The sequence below is a fragment of the Pogona vitticeps genome, chromosome 2, assembly GCF_051106095.1.
Source record: "Pogona vitticeps strain Pit_001003342236 chromosome 2, PviZW2.1, whole genome shotgun sequence".
Taxonomy (NCBI): Eukaryota; Metazoa; Chordata; class Lepidosauria; order Squamata; family Agamidae; genus Pogona; species Pogona vitticeps.
Genome location: NC_135784.1, coordinates 223,228,559 through 223,248,897, shown reverse-complemented (window position 1 = coordinate 223,248,897; position 20,339 = coordinate 223,228,559). Strand labels below are relative to the sequence as shown.

General features: G+C 42.6%; 1 protein-coding gene and 1 long non-coding RNA gene across 6 annotated transcripts in view; one reads left to right on the top strand and one right to left on the bottom strand.

Annotated features, from left to right (window-relative positions):
• The window catches only part of LOC144586572 (uncharacterized), an 85,273-nt gene extending 74,047 nt beyond the window's left edge, over window positions 1-11,226 (top strand). For 2 of the 3 annotated variants that reach the window (XR_013541465.1, XR_013541466.1), the window contains exons 2-3: window positions 9,622-9,671; window positions 11,179-11,226. This is a non-coding gene — a long non-coding RNA (uncharacterized LOC144586572). Of the gene's footprint in view, window positions 1-6,765; window positions 6,876-9,621; window positions 9,672-11,178 lie in introns of those variants that run through there. The other variant, XR_013541464.1, reaches the window with a different exon arrangement.
• The window catches only part of TTC39B (tetratricopeptide repeat domain 39B), a 117,673-nt gene that overhangs the window by 4,049 nt on the left and 93,285 nt on the right, over window positions 1-20,339 (bottom strand). For all 3 annotated transcript variants that reach the window (XM_020782960.3, XM_078384943.1, XM_020782961.3), the window contains 3 exons: window positions 3,191-3,302; window positions 862-979; window positions 26-142 (listed from right to left, as the gene is read on the bottom strand). In XM_020782960.3, coding sequence (XP_020638619.2) covers window positions 26-142; window positions 862-979; window positions 3,191-3,302 — 347 coding nt within the window. The remainder of the gene's footprint in view (window positions 1-25; window positions 143-861; window positions 980-3,190; window positions 3,303-20,339) is intronic.

The window sequence follows — 20,339 nt, the reverse complement described above, 5'->3', positions numbered from 1 at the left end:
CTGTATAAAGATAATCATCACTTACTTTGCAGCTTCTATGAATCTTATTGCTTTTTCTCTTTCACCCTGTTGTTTGTACAGAAGCCCCAACTCATACATGGTATATGGAACTAGGTAATTATCATATTTCAATTGCTTCTCACTAAGAAATGAAATAACATTATGTCATTCTGGTGTATTAAATAAAAAAAGACAGTTTGCTTAAGTTCTACATATATTTGCATTTTACCAATCAAAAACTATTTACCGAATAGGACCCTAAGCTCATTTTTACACACATGAACTTTCTAGAATTAAATCCATGTTCGCAAGAAGTTTATCACTGACTATAAACATGACCGTAAACATGGGCAAATAAAGATGAAGACGTTCTGCCATTTACTGGCTTCATGACACATAGGCTAAGCAGGTGAAGCTTTTTTTAGTCAATTTTTCTTTATGCCAAGAAAAAGCTTCAAAAGTTTAATTTGTATGCCAGGCTGTAATTAACATCCTGGCTCAAGAACACTGAAAGAACAGAAGAGTTAAGAATCCACCTCTCTCAAATTACCTTGCTATGATCCTAAGATAGACACAAAATTTCTGTTCAGACAAGCTGAGGAAATGTGATAGGAAACTCTTGTTTTCTTGCTGTTGAACCTCTCAGCTACCACTAAACCGACTAATACTGAAATAGGGTTTGTATGGATCCATAAAAAGGAAGAGTCAGTCTTGTCTCTTTAGCAACTATGTACCAAGGTGTGGACACAAAACCCAGACGCCTCAGATTTAGGTACTAAAACGGTGAGAAGGGAATGTTCTTTGACACTTGCTGATGTTACAGAATTCCACTGTCCCCCAAATGCCGCTTCCCATTTTTACCTTTGAATAACTTGATTGAAGCAGAGCTCTGCTTGCAAGAGTCTTCCTAAATGTTTCAAACACAGTCCTTTTAGCAACTGGAGTAGACAGAAGTCATCCATGTAGTATTCATTATGACCTTAAAATAAAGAAGCATCACATTACAAGTAAAAATAAAATAATGCTGGAAGTCAAAATGACTACTGCATTATCTGCAAGAAATATCAAATGCCAACAGTGAACATTACATCTTCAGAAATATATAATATAATCAGCTATTCGTTCTTATCAAAAGCAATCACCAGTGTTTAGTGCCCTGAGTAGGAAAGGTACCTCAAACTGATTCAGACCACAGGCTGCCCCTGAAAACAACTGAATAAATAAAATGTTTATTCTGAATGAGTGTAAATTATTTGTCCCATATGTTCAACTATCACTTGCACTTAATTCTGACTGCTGGTTAAAACTGTTAATATGAGAAAATGGCAGCTCCACATATTAGAAGTACACTGGAATGGACCTCTGATATTATGTGACTGGTCAAAGCAACTTTTCGTATGCCATTTCTGATAGGAGAGGACAGTCCAAACAAAAAGTTATAACTTGAACATGCTCCTGAGTCAGGACAAAGTAATTGTAGATAGTATAGGCTTCTCTACACTAAATTTGGAGAAGTCCTTTGGTCAGGTACGTTTAAAAATCTGATTTCTGATTTCAATAGACATACTTTTCTCCCTCAAACATTTTGTTACCATTTTCTGTTGGTTCATAGTGAAATTGATAGTTATTTTGCAAATTCCTACCAATCTTCCTCGAAACAAATAAAAAACATAAAACTCAAACACACACACAAACAAAACAAACAAAAAACCCACCTCTGCTATAGTTTCTTTTAAACATTGAGCTTGTATGTTTTGTAGTTTAGAAGAAACAAGATCTTAAAGATGATTATTTTACATAGGGATTTTTCAAAAAAATCAAGGTGGACATCCTGACTGAAGTATTTTGCAGCCATTGCCATAACTTCAGGAAACTAAGAAGTCTCAATAAGATGAACAGAGGTTATTTCTGGGCAAGACAGTATACAGTGGTGCCTCACTTGACGTTTACCTCGTTAGACAAGGAAATCGCTTGACGATTATTTTGTTGCGATCGCTATTGCGATCGCTAAATGATGATTCAATGGGTTTTTTTCCCTGCTTTGGGAACCGATTTTTCGCTTAACAACAAAAAACAGCTGATCGTCAGGTTTAAAAATGGCCACCTGTTATGCAAAATGGCCCCCCACTGTGCTTTAGGACAGATTCCTCGCATTACAAGCACTGGAAAATGGCCACCCTATGGAGGATCTTTGCTGGACGTTGAGGTATTTCGCCCATTGGAATGCACTGAACTGGTTTTCAATGCATTTCAATGAGCTTTTTCATTTCGCTTGACGAGGATTTCGCTTAACAGCGATTTGAACGGAATGAATTATCTTCGTCAAGCAAGGCACCACTGTACTGGGATTTCAGCTTTACCACAGGAATAAGTGTCTTTCAACAAATGCAGAGACAGAGAGAGAGAGAAACAATGGGGTGGGCAGTGAGAGCAGAATAATGGAAAAAGAAATGGAGAGAGGTAGAAGAGTGAGAACCATATTTTTCAGTGTATAAAATGACACCTTTTCCTAAAATGATTAAAGGAAAAATTGATGGTCGTTTTATACATGGAAGGAGGCAGAGGCAAAAGATTGACTGCTGCCGCCGCCGCCTGATCGTCGCCTCCTCCTCCTGCCAGGGCTCACCTCCAGCTCACGTTGTTGCCTTGTCCCCTGCCCGAGGGGAACCTGTGAGTGGCGCTGGATGAGGTGGCAACAATCAATGGGCAGCAGCAAGAGGTGGCTGAGCGTGGCTGCTCCTTTGCCTCCATCTCCTCCTGCTGCTGCCTCCTCCGCCAGATTGCCTCTTGCAGCACCACCCGCAGGCTCCCTTCCGGCAGGGGACAATACAGGAACGTGATCGGGCAGTGGAAGCAAAAGCAGCTTGAGAAGGAGCTGCCCCTCGCAGCTGCCCATTGACTGCTCCTCTACTTCCAGCAAGGGAGAAAATTAAGGGAGTCGTATACATTTGGGGGGGGGGAATCATATACATGGAAAAATATGGTACATCATAAAAGTGTTGCTATTGTCAAATGTCAGTTTTATTGATTATTTCTATTTACCCTAAACAATACAGCTCCAATGAAAGCCAACACAGAATGAAAGAAGACACACAATCAAACCAGGCACATTTTCTCAAGATATATTTAGATGCTCCAACACAATTAATGATAAATACTCTCCTGCATCTTTATTTTAATTGTTACTTACTGGTTTCATTTTTTAAAGCAGTTTCTTCTTTTTCTATTGTTACTAACAAATTCTCAGTGAGATCAGTTCTTTTGCCAACGATGGAAAAGCCATTCCAAACATACATCATTTCCTGATAAAACCAAGAAAAAGGCTGTTAAATAAATATCTGAACTAAGCCATTCGTTTATTTGTAGAAGATATTTACATATTACCCAACATTTCTTTCAAATCAGCTGGAATATACTAAGAATATTTTGAGATTATATTTTGACAATTTGTATTTAACACTTTCTTACAATTAACACATCTTCATGACAGAATAGCAATTAACATATTTTCATGGTAATTTTCTTATATTTATTGCCATAGGAGATGTTTGTGGGATACAAGCTTCCACATTTTTATCCATGAATTTAGCCCCCCCACCTCCCTCTCAGTTATTGGAACAAAATGGTACAAAAATATATTTCAGATGATTTATTCATACAGTAGAGCTATAATGCTTGAAAATTTAAAAGTAATTTTATTTTCTTAGAAACACAGTCGTTCTTATAACACCAGATAATTGCTCATATTGAGTCAAAATTTCATATTTACATAAACACATTAAAAAGGTAAAGATAACATGTTTCAAATTTGACCTTTGGAATGCAGTGTTTAGTTTCTTATAGCAAATTTTAAAAAACTGTCTTTTTCCTTATGTTTGGACTGTGTGGGCCACAGCAAATTATGGCAAGTCCTTAAAGAAATGGGACTGCCTGATCACCTTATCTACCTCCTGAGAAACCTATATGTGGGACAGGAAGCAACAGTTAGAACTCGATATGGAAACACTGATTGGTTCAAAATTGGGAAAGGAGTACGACAAGGCTGTATATTGCCCCCTGCTTATTTAACTTATATGCAGAATACATCATGTGAAAGGTTGGACTGGAGGAATCCCAAGCCAGAATTAAGATTGCCGGAAGAAATATCAACAACCTCCAATATGCAGATATACCACTCTGATGACAGAAAGTGAGGAGGAATTATAGAACCTTGTAATGAGGGTGAAAGAGGAGAGTGCAAAAAACGGTCTGAAGCTCAACATAAACAAACAAACAAACAAACAAAAAAACTAAGATCATGGCCACTAGTCCCATCACCTCCTGGGAAATAGAAGGGGAAGATATGGAGACAGTGACAGAATTCACTTTCTTGGGCTCCATGATCACTACGGATGGTGACAGGAGCCACGAAATTAAAAGATGCCTGCTTCTTGGCAAACCTAGACAGCATCTTAAAAAGCAGAGACATAACCTTGCCGACAAAGGTCCGCATAGTCAAAGCTATGGTTTTTCCAGTAGCGATGTATGGAAGTGAGAGCTGGACATAAACAAGGCTGACTGCTGAAGAATTGATGCTTTTGAATTGTGGTGGTGGAGGAGACTCTTGAGAGTCCCCTGGACTGCAAAGAGAACAAACCTATCCATTCTAAAGGAAATCAACCCTGAGTGCTCACTGGAAGGACAGATCCTGATGCTGAGGCTCCAATACTTTGGCCATCTCATGAGAAGAGAAGACTCCCTGGAAAAGACGCTGATGTTGGGAAAGTGTGAAGGCAGGAGGAGAAGGGGATGACAGAGGATGATATGGTTGGACAGTGTCATCGAAGCAACCAACATGAATTTAACCCAACTCTGGGAGACAGTGAAAGACAGGAGGGCCTGGCGTGCTCTGGTCCATGGGGTCACGAAGAGTTGGACATGACTAAACAACAACAACAAAGTATGGAGTAAAGTAACAAACATTCTAGGAATGCTTCAGAGCTGGTGATGTACCTAGGGCTTTTAAAACATCAGTGGCTGTGACTACATGCAGATATTATACATATACTTCCTCCTTAATTAGATTCTGTAGAAATGCTGCATGTTTGGATGCTTGCATTATAATCTCTAATGGAATGCGTTTTTGCAGTTTGTAGAATCTTTAAGAACTTGTAATGTGAAGGAGGATTTTGAAAGACTTGGTTACTTACCATCACTATGGTTCTCCAAGTGGTGATCCATCTAAAGGGGGTTTGCATCTGCAGGAACACCACTTTGGAAAGTTCCAGAGCCTCAAAAACAAAAGTACCTCTCTTCCTCTACTATGCAAGCATGGCCCTGCTATACTCAGTCTTAGTTGAGACTTCGTGCTCCCTGTTTTTGAATGCCTGAAAGACCTTGAAAATGGCCAGGAATCAGAGAAAATTCATGTGAAGAGTCTTTTCATGTGTGGATTATTGTGGCTGTGCTCTGCGGCAACAGCACACTCCCCATCCTGTCATGCTCACATTAGTGACTATGAGTCAGGAAGGATGTGGCTGGTTGAAGGGGGCTCCCCGCTGGAGGCGTTGCCTGAGCATCCACCAGAGGAGTTAGTGTTTGAGCTGTGGCGAAAAAGGCAGTGTTTTGTTGGGAGGGTCTCACCTGTCATTGTAAGCAAGTACGTAGAAAAGATTGGTGTGGGCAAATCTTGAGTCTGGAGTGGGGCAGAATGGCCCTGGTGGATGCCATGAGTTGCAACACTTGTTGGACAGAGCAAACCGATGTGCATCAAGTCCGAATAAGTCTTTAGACAGAATCTATAATAGTGTGTGTTCTTAGTTGAGGGAGGAAAGCCTGTGCACAAATGGTACTGAGAAGTGCCTCTGTCTAATGGATAGTCTGTGATGGGACAAGGTGGGATTTTGCAATGTAGCCTGACACTCAAAATTAATATTGGCTTGATGAGTTCTTTGATTGTGTGCCACCAGAAGTCAATTGTTGATGTAAGGGAACATGGTGATACCCTGACTTTTGAGAAAGGGCACCACCCGTGCCATGCACTCTGTAAAGACCCTTGGAGCAATTGAAAGTTTAAAGGGAAGTGCATGGCATTGATAGGCTTGGAGATCAACAAAGAAGCTGAAGAACTGACAATACTCTGAGAGGATTGATATATGAAAATACTTGTCATGGAGATCTATGGACAAGAACCAATTCCATAATTGGAGCACAGAGAGAAGAGACTGTAATGTAATCATCCGGAAACATTTGGGGGTGATGTATTTGTTGAGGGCGCAGAGAAGCCACCGAAGATGAAATGTGGAGGAACTCTTGATATGGCTCCTTTCCTGAGCAGGGTGTTGATTTCCTCTAGAAGGATGAGGCAAGGTGGAATATGCCCGATACGTCCTGTAGGTGGAAGAAAGGAAAACTATACGGCATATGTGTGGGTGATGATGCTGAGAATCCACGTGTCCTTCATGATATCGCCCCAGGTGTTGATAAACAGTGCCAAGCATATGTCTGCAGCCACAGGGGTAAGAGGTGGCAGAGCTAGAGATGTGTCTGTGTAGAGCTCGGGCTGGGGCATGTCAAAACTGTGGCCTTGGTTTCCTGTCTGCGTTCCTGGTGAGGGTTCTTTGTTTGTACAGAGGAGGAGGCAGGGTTGAAATGCTGTTGTGTGGACCGATCTGATGCTTTGGATCTTGTAATTGGTGTATGGGAGAGATCACTTTGAGTGAGGGCGGAAGTGTTGAGCGGTATGTATGTAGGACCATTTTCTTGATATCTGTTTTCTTTTTGTGAAGGTCCAGAATGAATTCATCAGTTTTAGTGTTGAAAAAGCCCTCTTTTGAAGGGGAGGTCCTCAATGCAGGACTTGGAATTCTTCCGGGAGGCCTGCTGACCATCACCAGGTATGCTGGTACAGAGTGATGTTTGCTGCCATGCTCTTAGCCACGCAATCAGCCAAATCTTGGACAGAGTGGATCTACTGTAATGTCTTGCCAGTGTGTAAATCTCTTGTTGAAAGGAGATGTCTAGGGACTTCTTCCCTTTCACAGATTGCTGCCTTGTCATGGTGAAGCGGCTTGAGTAATTCAGAAAAGCTATGGGCTATGCCATGCAGGGGCACCCAAGACAGACAGGTCATAGTGGAGAGTTCTGACTAAATGCAATCCACCTGGAGCACGAACTGCCAAGCCACTCCAGTATCTTTGCAAAGAAAACCCCATGAACAGAAACAAAAGGCTAAAAGATATGATGCTGGAAGATGAGCCCCTCAGATCAGCTTTCTCCATAATCCAGCGCATGTTAGCAATTTGGTCTCGAGTTCCTCTGCCACTTTGAAATCCAGCTTCTACTTCTGGGAGTTCTAAGTCCACATACTACTGAAGCCTACCTTGTAGGAGTTTGAGCATAACCTTGCTAGCGTGTGAAATGAGTGCAATTGTATGGTAGTTGGAGCATTCTTTGGCACTGCCCTTTGGGATTGGGATATAGACTGCTCTTTTCCAGTCCACTGGCCACTGCTTAGTTTTCCAAACTTGCTGGTATATTGAGTGTAGCACCTTAACAGCGTCATTTTTTAAGATTTTAAATAATTCAACTGTAAAGCCATCACCTCCACTGGCCTTGTTGTTAGCCATGCTTTCTAAGGCCCACTTGACTTCACTCTCCAGGATGTCTGGCTCAGGGTCAGCAACAACACTATCTGGGTTGTCTGGGTGCTGCATGTGTTGCTCTCAAATTAACAGCATATGGGCCAAGGTTTGACAAACTATCAGCATGCATACATCATAAATCACATTGTGCAAAAACATGCCAAGTTGAGTATCCTTTATCAAAAAATACATGCATATAATCATTTTTAAAGTTTGTATAAATTACCTGGCTTATATTACTTTAATATTTGTTTCCATTTACTGGAGTTAATTGTTATTTTTCAATAAAAAAGCGTTTGTATCATTGAAAGTTCTGTTATGTTTTGAAGACAAAAGGTGATGATTAATTCAGACAACTGTATGAGTTGTTTTTTCAAAACTAAAACATCAATATTCAGATTTAATTGCAGTGTTGACACTAATTTGGCTTTGTGTCGCCGTTTGGGCACTCGGGCTCAAAAAGGTTAGCCATCACTGTTGTATACTGTCTCCCTGCTTATTTAACTTATATGCAGAATACATCATGTGAAAGGCAGGACTGGATGAATCCCAAACCGGAATTAAGATTGCCGGAAGAAATATCAACAAACTCTCAGATATGCAGATAATACCACTCTGATGGCAGAAAATGAGGAGGAACTAAAGAACCTCTTAATGAGGGTGAAAGAGGAGAGTGCAAAAATGGTCTGAAGGTCAACATCAAAAAAACTAAGATCATGGCCACTGGTCCCGTCACCTCCTGGCAAATAGAAGGGGAAGATATGGAGGCAGTGACAGATTTCACTTTCTTGGGCTCCATGATCACTGCAGATGGAGACAGCAGCCACAAAATTAAAAGACACCTGCTTCTTGGGACGAAAGCAATGACAAACCTAGATACATCTCAAAAAGCAAAGACATCACCTTGCCAACAAAGGTCCGCATAGTCAAAACTATGGTGGATGTATGGAAGTGAGAGCTGGACCATAAAGAAGGCTGACCGCCGAAGAATTGATGCTTTTGAACTGTGGTGGTGGAGGAGACTCCACCTCCACCACCACAGGACTGGACTGCAAAGAGAACAAACCTATCCGTTTTGAAGGAAATCAACTCTGAGTGCTCACTGGAAGGACAGATCCTGAAGCTGAGACTCCAATACTTTGGCCATCTCATGAGAAGGAAAGACTCCCTGGAAAAGCCCCTGATGTTGGGAAAGTGTTAAAGCAAGATGAGAAGGAGACGTCGAAGGACAAGATGGTTGGACAGTCATCAAAGCTACCAACATGAATTTGACCAAAATTCGGGAGGGAGTGGAAGACAGGAGGGCCTGGTGTGCTCTGGTCCATGGGGCCACAAAGAGTCGGACACGACTTAACGACTATAGAACAACAACAACAGCGACTTCTTGCCTGTTGGTAGAGCCGTGATTATGATCTGGGTTTCTCCCAGATAAATTGATGGTATGCACCCATCATAGCCTGGTAAATGGCTATGTGATGTGGAGTGCTGAAGAGAAATAGACCTTGTCGTCTCTAACAGATCCAGTTTTTAGTTTTCTCTGTTCTTTGGAGTATTATGGAAGGAGCGCTTGGCTCTCATCTGGGCTGTCTGGATAATGCTGTAAGGTGCTTAAGCAGGAATTTAGCTTTGTCCTGTTGGACCCTTTAGAAGTTCTCAAACTGTGAGATTTTGATGGGACTGAGTAAGATTTCTGCCACAATTAGCTAATGAGGTCAGTGAGAGTTTCAAGCATCATCATTTCTATGGGGATATTGGTTTTCTTTTGGCCCTTGGCCAAACATGGAGTCTTTTGCTGGTGGCAGCAGTTTGAAGACTGGAAGGTCTAATGACTTTGCCATTCTTTCTATCAAGTCATAAAATGAGAGGTCCTCTGAGGGACAGAGAGGAGCAGGGTTCTGTACATCAGAACCAGGTGAGGACTCTAGGACAGCAATGGAATCCCTCCTCTGTTTCAGCTTGGAGTCAGACAAGATGTCATCAGGCTGTTTTTCTCTTCCAGGAACTGCAGGTGTTGCCAGAAGGTGATGAGGATCCTGAGAAGTCTAAGAGGTGAGTAGAAAGTCAGGTCTGGGGAGAGGGAAAGCACTACAGGTGAGGTAGGGTGAAGAGCCTAGCTGGCTGGCGCTTCTTCTACTGGAGACATAGCGCAGTTAGACCACTGGAGCTTGTGTTTGTGTCTTGGCAAAACCCAAGATCGAGAGTTGCTTTGAGACCCACGATGAGCAAAAAGGTCACGGTGTTAAGTCATGTTATTATGGGGACTGGTTTTGAGGGCTGGTAGCGTGATGTTCTCAAGAACGATGCTGAATGAGTGTATGGGATAGAGATTTGCTTCAGTCCTGAGATCAGTAATGACTCCTGAAAATTGGGGATTGCCATCCCATATCGCTGTGCACAAATCAATGTGGGTAAAAGAAGGGAGTGTAGTGCATATCTTCATGGTATCAGGAGTCCAGTGAGGGAGACCTCGAATATTGTGGGCCATATTGGTGCACCAGAGACCACAAAGCCAAGCATGATCTCGATTGCTTGTCATCTCTGTTATGGTGTCTCACCTGAGGTGATTGCTGGGTCAGGGAGAGAGATCTGGCTTTTGATCACCTTCCATCCTCTGATATGGGAGGAGGCAGGGACTGCTCCCAGATAGAGACTGGAGGAGAGGTCATTCCCAGAGAAGCTGCAACACTCTGAACAGAGGGGCTTAGGCACTCACCTTCTGAAACTGACCATATACTGGGTGTTGATGATATGGACAGAAGCTGGCTCTCAGATAACTGAGGATCCGAGGTAGCCGCAGCATGGTTGGCATTGTGACGTTGCTGCATACATGCACACCACTCAAACAACAGGAACTTATTTGGAATTGTATCACACTGATTATATGCTTGTTTGTGATTAGCCTAATTCGTTGGATGCTTGATTGCAGAGCCAGTCTTTGGGAATTCAAATCACCACCGGGTTTCCCATGACAGAGGTTAGCTAAGAACACCTGAAATGTGTGTAGTTGATGGGTTTATGTGGCTTGCCAATTGTGCAGCCTTTGGTAAAGTGCATGGTTCCACACTTCAACCAGAGGGTGAGGCTAGTGAATAACTTCTGGATACCAAATGTGACGGATAGCTCACACGTCACTCCTGTCCGTCAGGTTAGAGCTCTGCTGTGGGAACCTATGATAAGACAGGAAGGGCAGAACCAATGGAACAGTTTGGGACAGTTAGGGCAGTTGGAGAGCTAGCGAGAAGAAGAGACAAAGATATATAGAGGGACTGAAAGCGTTAAGATAGAGAGGTTAGGGATAGGACAAGGACTTGGAAAGTTGGTGTATTTGAGAACTGAAGGAGTTAAAAGGAATAAGAAATAAAATAAACTGTTTGAATATTGTAACACCATGATTAAAGTGAATCTATATAAGTAAACATATCTAAAGTCCAAAGCACATTTAATGAATGAATAATACAAGACCATCCATGATTTTCCGTATGTGATTTCCCTATTAACCTATAAATAAACATCGCTATATTTGACAGCATTGATCCATTATTCATATTTGGTACAGGGAGAAGAATATCCTCTGGTGGCAGTATAAAAAGGAAGAAAAGAAAAAGTCATGCCCAAAGGCGAACCTGGGTATTAGGGAAAACAAACAGTGGAGCTGGGGGTGTGCGACACTAAATAACTAGAAAACCATGGAAGGATCACTGTAAGTTGCAGTCAGCTCAGTGGTATCTATTACACCAGAGGTCGTCAATTCCCGGTCTGTGGCACAGTGCCAGTCCATGGCCTGAGCCTGAGCCTTCCTGCCCCACCCCCCGCACGCACTCACCCCCGCAAAGATATCAGAAAAAAATCAGAAAAAAGAAGTAAAAAGAAGAGAAGCACAATTTCAAGAAATTTTTTACAACTGGCAGAAGAAATAAATATTATAGATGTGTGGAGAACATGTAATCCAAGGATAAGAGATTATACTTTTTACTCTAATAGACACAAATCATGGTCAAGAATTGATACATGTTGGATATCAACAAGCTTAATGAAAGAATTGAAACAAATAGATATTTTACCTAACACATTTGCAGACCATAACCCAATCTCATTACAAGTAGGTAGTAGATCAAGAGAGTTTAACTGGAAGCTTAATACACTTCATTTAAAAAATGGAAGGTATTAAGAAACAAGCAAAAGAAGAAATGGATTTCTTTTTTAAAAAGAATATGAGACCAGATACTTCAATGTTTATGGTCTGGGAGGCAAGTAAGGCATTCTTTAGAGCAGTGGTCCCCAACCTTGGGCCTCTAGATGTTCTTGGACTTCAACTCCCAGAAATCCTGGCCAGCAGAAGTGGTGGTGAGGGCTTCTGGGAGTTGTATTCCAAGAACATCTGGAGGCCCAAGGTTGGGGACCACTGCTTTAGAGGAATAGCTATAAGATTTGCAGCAAAACAAAAAAGAGAAAGACAAAAAAATATGAGGTTTTGGAAAACAGATTAGCTTCAGACAAGAGGCAGCTGAAACAAAACCCAACAAATACAGAATGGAAAGAGAGGATAAAATGTGTACAACACCAGATAAATATATTACTCACCGAAGAAACTGCAAGAAAGTTTAAATTTGCAAAGCAAAAAATTTTTGAGAACACAAATAAACCGGGAAGAAGGCTAGCATATAAATTAAGGAGAAGACAATAATACAAACTTTGAAAGATGAAAAAGGAGTGCACAAATTTAAACAGGAAGAAATAAAAAAGATTGCTGAGGACTACTATCGGAAGCTATACAAGAAAAAAGAAGTTGACAAAGAAACTCAGAAAGAATATATAAGGAAACACAACAAAATGAAATTGACTGAAGAACAAGTTCAGTCCCTAAATGAGTCCTTAACATACGCAGAAATTACAGAAGCTCTCAAAAAACAAAAAATGGGAAAGCACCAGGCCCAGGTGGGTTACCAGCGGAATATTATAAAGAATTGGAAGAGGTATTACTTCAGCCATTTAAGAAGCTTTTAGAATGCGTCGAAGAAGAGGGAAAAATATCAACAACATGAAGCAACAATCTCCCTTATCCACAAGGAAAATACGGAGGGCAAAGGAATTCAAAATTATAGACCGATTTCATTGTTGAATGTGGATTATAAAATATATACGACCATTCTGGCAACTAGAATGAAAAGAATTTTAATTCAGTTAATACATCAAGATCAGTCTGGGTTTCTTCCAAAAGGCAGCTGAAAAATAATATAAGGATAGTCCTAAACTCCCTGGAATATTATGAAGCACACCCAGAGAAAGAGATGAACATGATATTCTTGGATGCAGAAAAGGCCTTCGATAATCTCGATTGGAATTTCATGTTGTATTTGCTGGAAACACTGCAAGTTGGAGAAAGATTTTTGAAGCTAATTAAAGCAATTTATACTCAACAAAAGGCAAAAGTGAGAATTAACAGCGAGCTGTCAAAAGAAATACAAATACAGAAAGGTACCAGACAGGGGTGTCCACTCTCCCCACTACTATTTATTATGACTCTAGAAATATTAACCGAACAAATCAAAGATAAAAAGGAACTGAAAGGATTGAAAGTAAAAGGCCAAATTTATAAACTTCAGGCTTTTGCAGACTATTTAGTCATTATACTGGAAGATCCAGTACATTCAATAGAAGATCTGATGGCAACCTTAAAAAACTTTGGTGATATGGCAGGAATGAGAATAATCCAAAAGAAAACAAAAATACTTATTAAAAACATAAGAGAACAAGAACCGCAGAAGTCAGAAGAGAATACGAACGACCAAGAGGAAAAGAGAATTTGATATTTGTTTGTTCAGTCGTTTAGTCGTGTCCGACTCTTCGTGACCCCATGGACCAGAGCACGCCAGGCCCTCCTATCTTCCACCGCCTCCCGGAGTTGTGTCAAATTCATGTTGGTTGCTTCGATGACACTGTCCAACCATCTCATCCTCGGTCGTCCCCTTCTCCTCTTGCCTTCACACTTTCCCAACATCAAAGTCTTTTCCAAGGAGTCTTCTCATGAGATGGCCAAAGTACTGGAGCCTCAGCTTCAGGATCTGTCCTTCCAATGAGCACTCGGGATTGATTTCCTTTAGAATTGATAGGTTTGTTCTCTTTGCAGTCCAGGGAACTCTCAAGAGTCTCCTCCAGCACCACAATTCAAAGGCATCAATTCTTCGGCGGTCAGCTTTCTTTATGGTCCAGCTCTCACTTCCATACAACACTACAGGAAAAACCATAGCTTTGACTATTCGGACTTTTGTTGGCAAGGTGATGTCTCTGCTTTTTAAGATGCTGTCAAGGTTTGTCATTGCTTTCCTCCCAAGAAGCAGGTGTCTTTTAATTTCGTGGCTGCTGTCTCCATCTGCAGTGATCATGGAGCCCAAGAAAGTAAAATCTGTCACTGCCTCCATATCTTCCCCTTCTATTTCCCAGGAGGTGATGGGACCAGTGGCCATGATCTTAGTATTTTTGATGTTGAGTTTCAGACCGTTTTTTGCACTCTCGTCTTTCACCCTCATTACAAGGTTCTTTAGTTCCTCCTCACTTTCTGCCATCAGAGTGGTATCATCTGCATATCGGAGGTTGCTGATATTTCTTCCTGCAATCTTAATTCCAGCTTGGGATTCCTCCAGTCCAGCCTTCCGCATGATGTATTCTGCATATAAGTTAAATAAGCAGGGTGACAATATACAGCCTTGTCGTACTCCTTTCCCAATTTTGAACCAATCCGTTGTTCCATATCCAGTTCTAACTGTTGCTTCCTGTCCCACATATAGGTTTCTCAGGAGATGGATAAGGTGGTCAGGCACACCCATTTCTTTTAGGACTTGCCATAGTTTGCTGTGGTCCACATAGTCAAAGGCTTTTGCATAGTCAATGAAGGAGAAGTAGATGTTTTTCTGGAACTCTCTGGGTTTCTCCATAATCCAGCGCATGTTGGCAATTTGGTCTCGAGTTCCTCTGCCCCTTCGGAATCCCGCTTGTACTTCTGGGAGTTCTCGGTCCACATACTGCTGAAGCCTACCTTGTATGATTTTGAGCATAACCTTGCTGGCGTGTGAGATGAGTGCAATTGTCCGGTAGTTGGAGCATTCTTTGGCACTGCCCTTCTTTGGTATTGGGATGTAGACTGATCTTTTCCAGTCCTCTGGCCACTGTTGAGTTTTCCAAACTTGTTGGCATATTAAATGTAGCACCTTAACAGCATCATCCTTTAAGATTTTAAATAGTTCAACTGGAATGCCATCACCTCCACTGGCCTTGTTGTTAGCCAGGCTTTCTAAGGCCCACTTGACCTCACTCTCCAGGATGTCTGGCTCAAGGTCAGCAACTATATTGTCTGGGTTGTCCGGGATATCCAAAACTTTCTGATATAATTCCTCTGTGTATTCTTTTCACCTCTTCTTGATGTCTTCTGCTTCTGTGAGGTCCCTTCCATTTTTGTCTTTTATCATGTCCATCTTTGCACAAAATTTTCCTCCAATATCTCCAATTTTCCTGAACAGATCTCTGGTTTTTTCCTTTTCTGTTATTTTCCTCTATTTCTTTGCACTGTTCATTTAAGAAGGCCCTCTTGTCTCTCCTTGCTATTCTTTGGAAGTCTGCATTCAATTTTCTCTAACTTTCCCTATCTCCCCTGCATTTTGTTTCCCTTCTCTTTTCTGCTATTTGTAAGGCCTCGTTGGACAGCCACTTTGCTTTCTTGCATTTCCTTTTCTTTGGGATAGTTTTTGTTGCTGCCTCCTGTACAATGTTACGAGCCTCTATCCAAAGTTCTTCAGGCACTCTGTCCACCAAATCTAGTTCCTTAAATCTGTTCTTCACTTCTACTGTGTATTCGTAAGGGATTTGGTTTAGATTATACCTGAGTGGCCCAGTGGTTTTTCCTGCTCTCTTCAGTTTAAGCTTGAATTTTGCTATGAGAAGCTGATGATCAGAGCCACAATGAGCTCCAGGTCTTGTTTTTGCTGACTGTATAGAGCTTCTCCATCTTTGGCTGCAGAGAATATAGTCAATCTGATTTCGATGTTGCCCATCTGGTGATTTCCATGTGTAGAGTCGCCTCGTGTGTTGCTCGAAAAGGGTGTTTGTGATGACCAGCTTGTTCTCTTGACAAAACTCTATTAGCCTTTGCCCTGCTTCGTTTTGAACTCCAAGGCCAAACTTCCCTGTTGTTCCTTTTATCTCTTGACTCCCTACCTTAGCATTCCAGTCCCCCAGAATGAGAAGAACATCCTTCTTCGGTGTCAGTTCTAGAAGGTGTTGTAAATCTTCATAAAATTGTTCAATTTCAGTCTCCTCAGCAATGGAGGTTGGTGCATAAACTTGGATTATTGTGATGTTGAAAGGTCTGCCTTGGATACATATTGACATCATTCTATCATTTTTGAGATTATATCCCATTACGGCTTTTCCCACTCTTTTGTTGACTATGAGGGCTACTCCATTCCTTCTACGGGATTCTTGCCCACAATAGTAGACATGATAATTATCTGAGTTGAAATCACCCATTCCCATCATTTTAGTTCACTGATGCCCAGAATGTCGATGTTTATTCTTGCCATCTCCTGTTTGACCACCTCCAGCTTCCCAAGGTTCATAGATCTTAAATTCCAGGTTCCTATGCAGTATTTTTCTTTCCAGCATCAGACTTTCCTTTCACTTCCAGGCACGTCCACAGCTGAGCGTCCTTTTGGCTTTGGCCCATCCACTTCATCAGCTCTGGAGCTACTTGTACTTGTCCTCCGCTCTTCCTCATTAGCATGTTGGACGTCTTTTGACCTGAGGGTCCCATCTTCCAGCGTCATATCTTTTAGCCTTTTGTTTCTGATCATGGGGCATTCTTGGCAAAGATACTGGAGTGGAATTGCCGGTTCCTACCCCAGGTGGATTGCGTTTAGTCAGAACTCTTCACTATGACCTGTCCGTCTTGGGTGGCCCTGCACGGCATAGCCCATAGCTTCTCTGAGTTACTCAAGCCCCCTCGCCACGACAAGGCAGCAATCCATGAAGGGGCAGCAATCCATGAAGGGATTTGATATTTAGGGATCCAAATTACAAAGAAGACGAGTACACTATTTAAAGATAATTATATGAAATTGATTAAGGAGATACAGAACAATTTGGAGAAATGGGATAAACTACAATTATCGCTGTTGGGAAGGATTGCGACGATTAAAAAGCTTTTATTAGGTTCAAAAGATAAAATAGTTAAGAAAATGTATAACTATCTGTTAGAAATCAAAATGCAAGATGAAATGGTTAAATAATGTATAATTAAGTGGGCACAAAACATAGGGCATAATATTGACATTAATCAATGGTTGAAAATATGGCAAAATAATATAAAGCTTACAAGATCGGATAATTTTAAGGAGAATATATATAAGATGTTTTACAGGTGGCACATGACTCCAGAAAAATTGTCGAAGATGCATACAGGTGTATCAAATGTGTGTTGGAAATGTGAAGCACATGTGGGAAGTTATTATCATATGTGGTGGTCATGTAAAGTAGTGAAACAGTATTGGAAAAGAGTACATGTGGTGTTGCAACAAATATTGTTTTGTAAGGTGCCATTAACCCCAGAACTGTTTTTATTGAGTATGATACCTGATAACATAGATAAGACAAAGGAGTATATAGTTACCGTATTTTTTGCTCCATAAGACGCACTTCCCCCCCCCAAAAAATGTGGGTGGGAAAGTCCATGTGTCTTATGGAGCTAAGGCAGCAATTTTGTCCCCGCTGGCCCCGTGGAGGGAGCGTCGCAAGGGTCCGGGTGAGCCTTCCAGGACCCTTGCCATTCTCCCCCCACCCCAGCACGGATCCAGCGTCGGCAAAATCGCCAGTTTCTGGGAGTCTTTTGAGGCTTGGGAAGCCTCAACAGACTCCCAGATGCTGGCGATTTCACCCTCCCGGGGGGGCAGGATGAGTCTCTAAAGGGTCCTGGAACACACCCTAGGGCCCTTTGGAGGCTCACCCTGCCCCCCCCGCTGGGCCAGAGGGGGGGAAATCGCGAGCATCTGGGACTCTTCTGAAGCTTCCCAAGCCTCAAGAGTCTCAGAACGTGGCGATTTCACCCCCTCTGACACCCGGGGGGCAGGGTGAGTATCTAAAGGGTCCTAGGGTGTGTTCCAGGACCTTTCAGAGACTTACCCTGCCCCCCGGGGGTTAGAGGGAAGAAATTGCCACCTTCTGGGACTCTTTTGAGGCTTGGGAAGCTTCAGAAGAGTCCCAGAAGCTCGCGATTTTGCCGCCTCTGACCCCTGGGGGAGCAGGGTGAGTCTCTAAAGGGTCCTGGAACACACCCTAGGACCCTTTGGAGGCTCACCCTTGTTACATACAGCACTGATGTTACCTGTCTGTCATGGGTTTGGAGGGAAAGTTCCATCCTATGGGGAGTGGAAGGCGGGACATCAGGAGGAGGGGCTGTACTGTATATATATGTGGAGCGTGTGTGGTGAAGTTCAGGAGACGCTGGGATGTGAAGAAGCAGCAGCTGGGACGAAGAAGCTGGTGTGGGAGTCTGTGTGTCAGACAGGGTACTACTGTGTGTCAGTACCAACCTGATAGGTTCAGGTGTCTGTATGGTTAGCCAGAACTGATAGGTTCAGGGTCTGTGCTTCAAGTTAAGGGTTCTGTGTGAACCAAACTGTATGCATGTATGAATGAGACTAAGCCACATTACTATATCTTATTCACCTAATCATTTTATTTTCCCTGTGTGTTGTTTTAAATAAACCTTATTCTTTTATTGGTTAAAAATCCATCCCTGGTCTGTGTGACTTCTTATAGGGAATGGTTGGTGGCAGCTTAGTTAACGTGTGGCAGATCCCAGTAGGTCTGGGTTTGTCACATTGATTGGTGTCCAGCGTGTGGGATACGACTGGTCCAGTTGTCCAGTGGTCCAGCAAAGCCTTGGCAAGTGTGCCCAGAGCAAGGGGGGTCTAGTCAGGGACAATCTGAGGCGCGTAGGTAATCTTCTAGGTGTACCTCACGGGGAGGTGTGCTAGTAGAAGAACGTGCCAACTGGGGAGACTAGATTAGGGTGCTCTGAGGCAGCCTGTTTTTGGCGGGAAAAAAGCTGAGGCAAAACTGTGAAATAGAAGTGAGCTAGCTTGCCTGCTGAGAGGCCCAGCAGAGGGGGGTAGACTCTAGCTCGCAACTGTTGCAAGTTAGTGCTGAAAGGACAGCAGCAATCTATAGGGAAAGCTGGTTCTGAGGCAAAAGAAAAAAAAAGTGGTCGTTTTATTTTGAGGCTTGACTTTTTGAAGCAGCCTGTGCTGGGGGGGGGATTATGCCCTTGACTCGAAGCCAAATGGCAGAAATGGGTGAAGTGAAAGACCCCCAGGTTGACCAAGGTTCTGAGGATGAATTTGGCTCAGTGCAAGGTGACAGCACAGGAGAGCAGAACCCAGAACTCAGAAAATTGCTCCTAGCCCAACAGCATGAACTGAGGATGAGGCAATTTGAAATGGAGGAAAGGGAAAGAGAAGAAAGATTAGAGAGAGAAAAAAGGCAATTTGAAATAGAGAGATTGGAAAGAGAAGAAAGATTAGAGAGAGAGAAAATTGCTCTGGAAAAAGAAAGGATGGCATTTGAATTAAGGAAATTGGAAATGATGAACCAGAACAATAATAACAATAGGGATTCTGAGGGAGGCCAATTGTCTAAAGCTGACCTGAAGAAATTCCCTGTGTACCACAAGGGAGATTGTCCTGAGGTGTTCTTTTCCTTAGTGGAAAGAGCGTTTGTGGACTTCTCAGTGAGGGAAACTGAGAAGATGACCATCATGCGATCTTTAATCAGTGGTAGCCTGGCTGAGGTTTATTCAGAGATGCCACAGGAACTGATGAGAGATTTTGCAGAGTTTAAAAAACTGGTGTTTGCAAGACATGGGATAAATGCGGAACAGCTGAGGCAAAGATTCAGGTCCCTCACAAAGAAACCAGAGCAGACTTTTACCCAAGTGGGGGCTCAATTGGTGAGGCTGCTAGAGAAATGGCTATCTCAGGAGGGGACAGAGACCTTTCAGCAGCTCAAAGACTTGATAGCGCTGGAACAGTTCTATTCAGTCCTGCATGGGGAACTGAAATTCCAGGTGAGGGAAAGGAAACCTAGATCTGTGGCCGAAGCAGCCGAGATCGCAGATTTTATTTACCAGATAAGAAAGCCCTTAGGTGAGGAGAAATCTGTAGGAAAACCCAAAGAAACCTACAGCAAGTACTCTCAGGGACCAGGGAAAAGCCAGCAAGGGGGAGGGGCCCATGGTGAAGGGAAGCCCTCAGACATGAAACCAAGACCTCAGATTTTGGAGGGAAAACCAAAACAAGAGGAGAAAGACTCAAAATACACCAGAAAATGTTATTTCTGTCAGGGAAAGGGCCATCTAATCTCAGAGTGTGAGAAATTAAAGCAGCTAAAAGGAATTGTGCCTCAGGAGTCGAGTGGAACTAAGCCAAAAGCTGTGTTCTGTGTCCAGAAAGAGCAAGGCTCATTGTCACTGAGGGAGCCTGTTGCCATGGCTACTCAATCTGGAACAGCTACATCTGCTGATCAGGCTGAGGAAAGTGGTCCTCTTGTAGAGGTCAGGCGCTGCCTACTGGTGAGAACGGATTCTCAGTTGTTTGAGACAGCAGGGGTGGACGTAGGAATACTTGGCCATCAGTATCGGGGGCTGCGGGACACTTGTTCCCAGGTAACCCT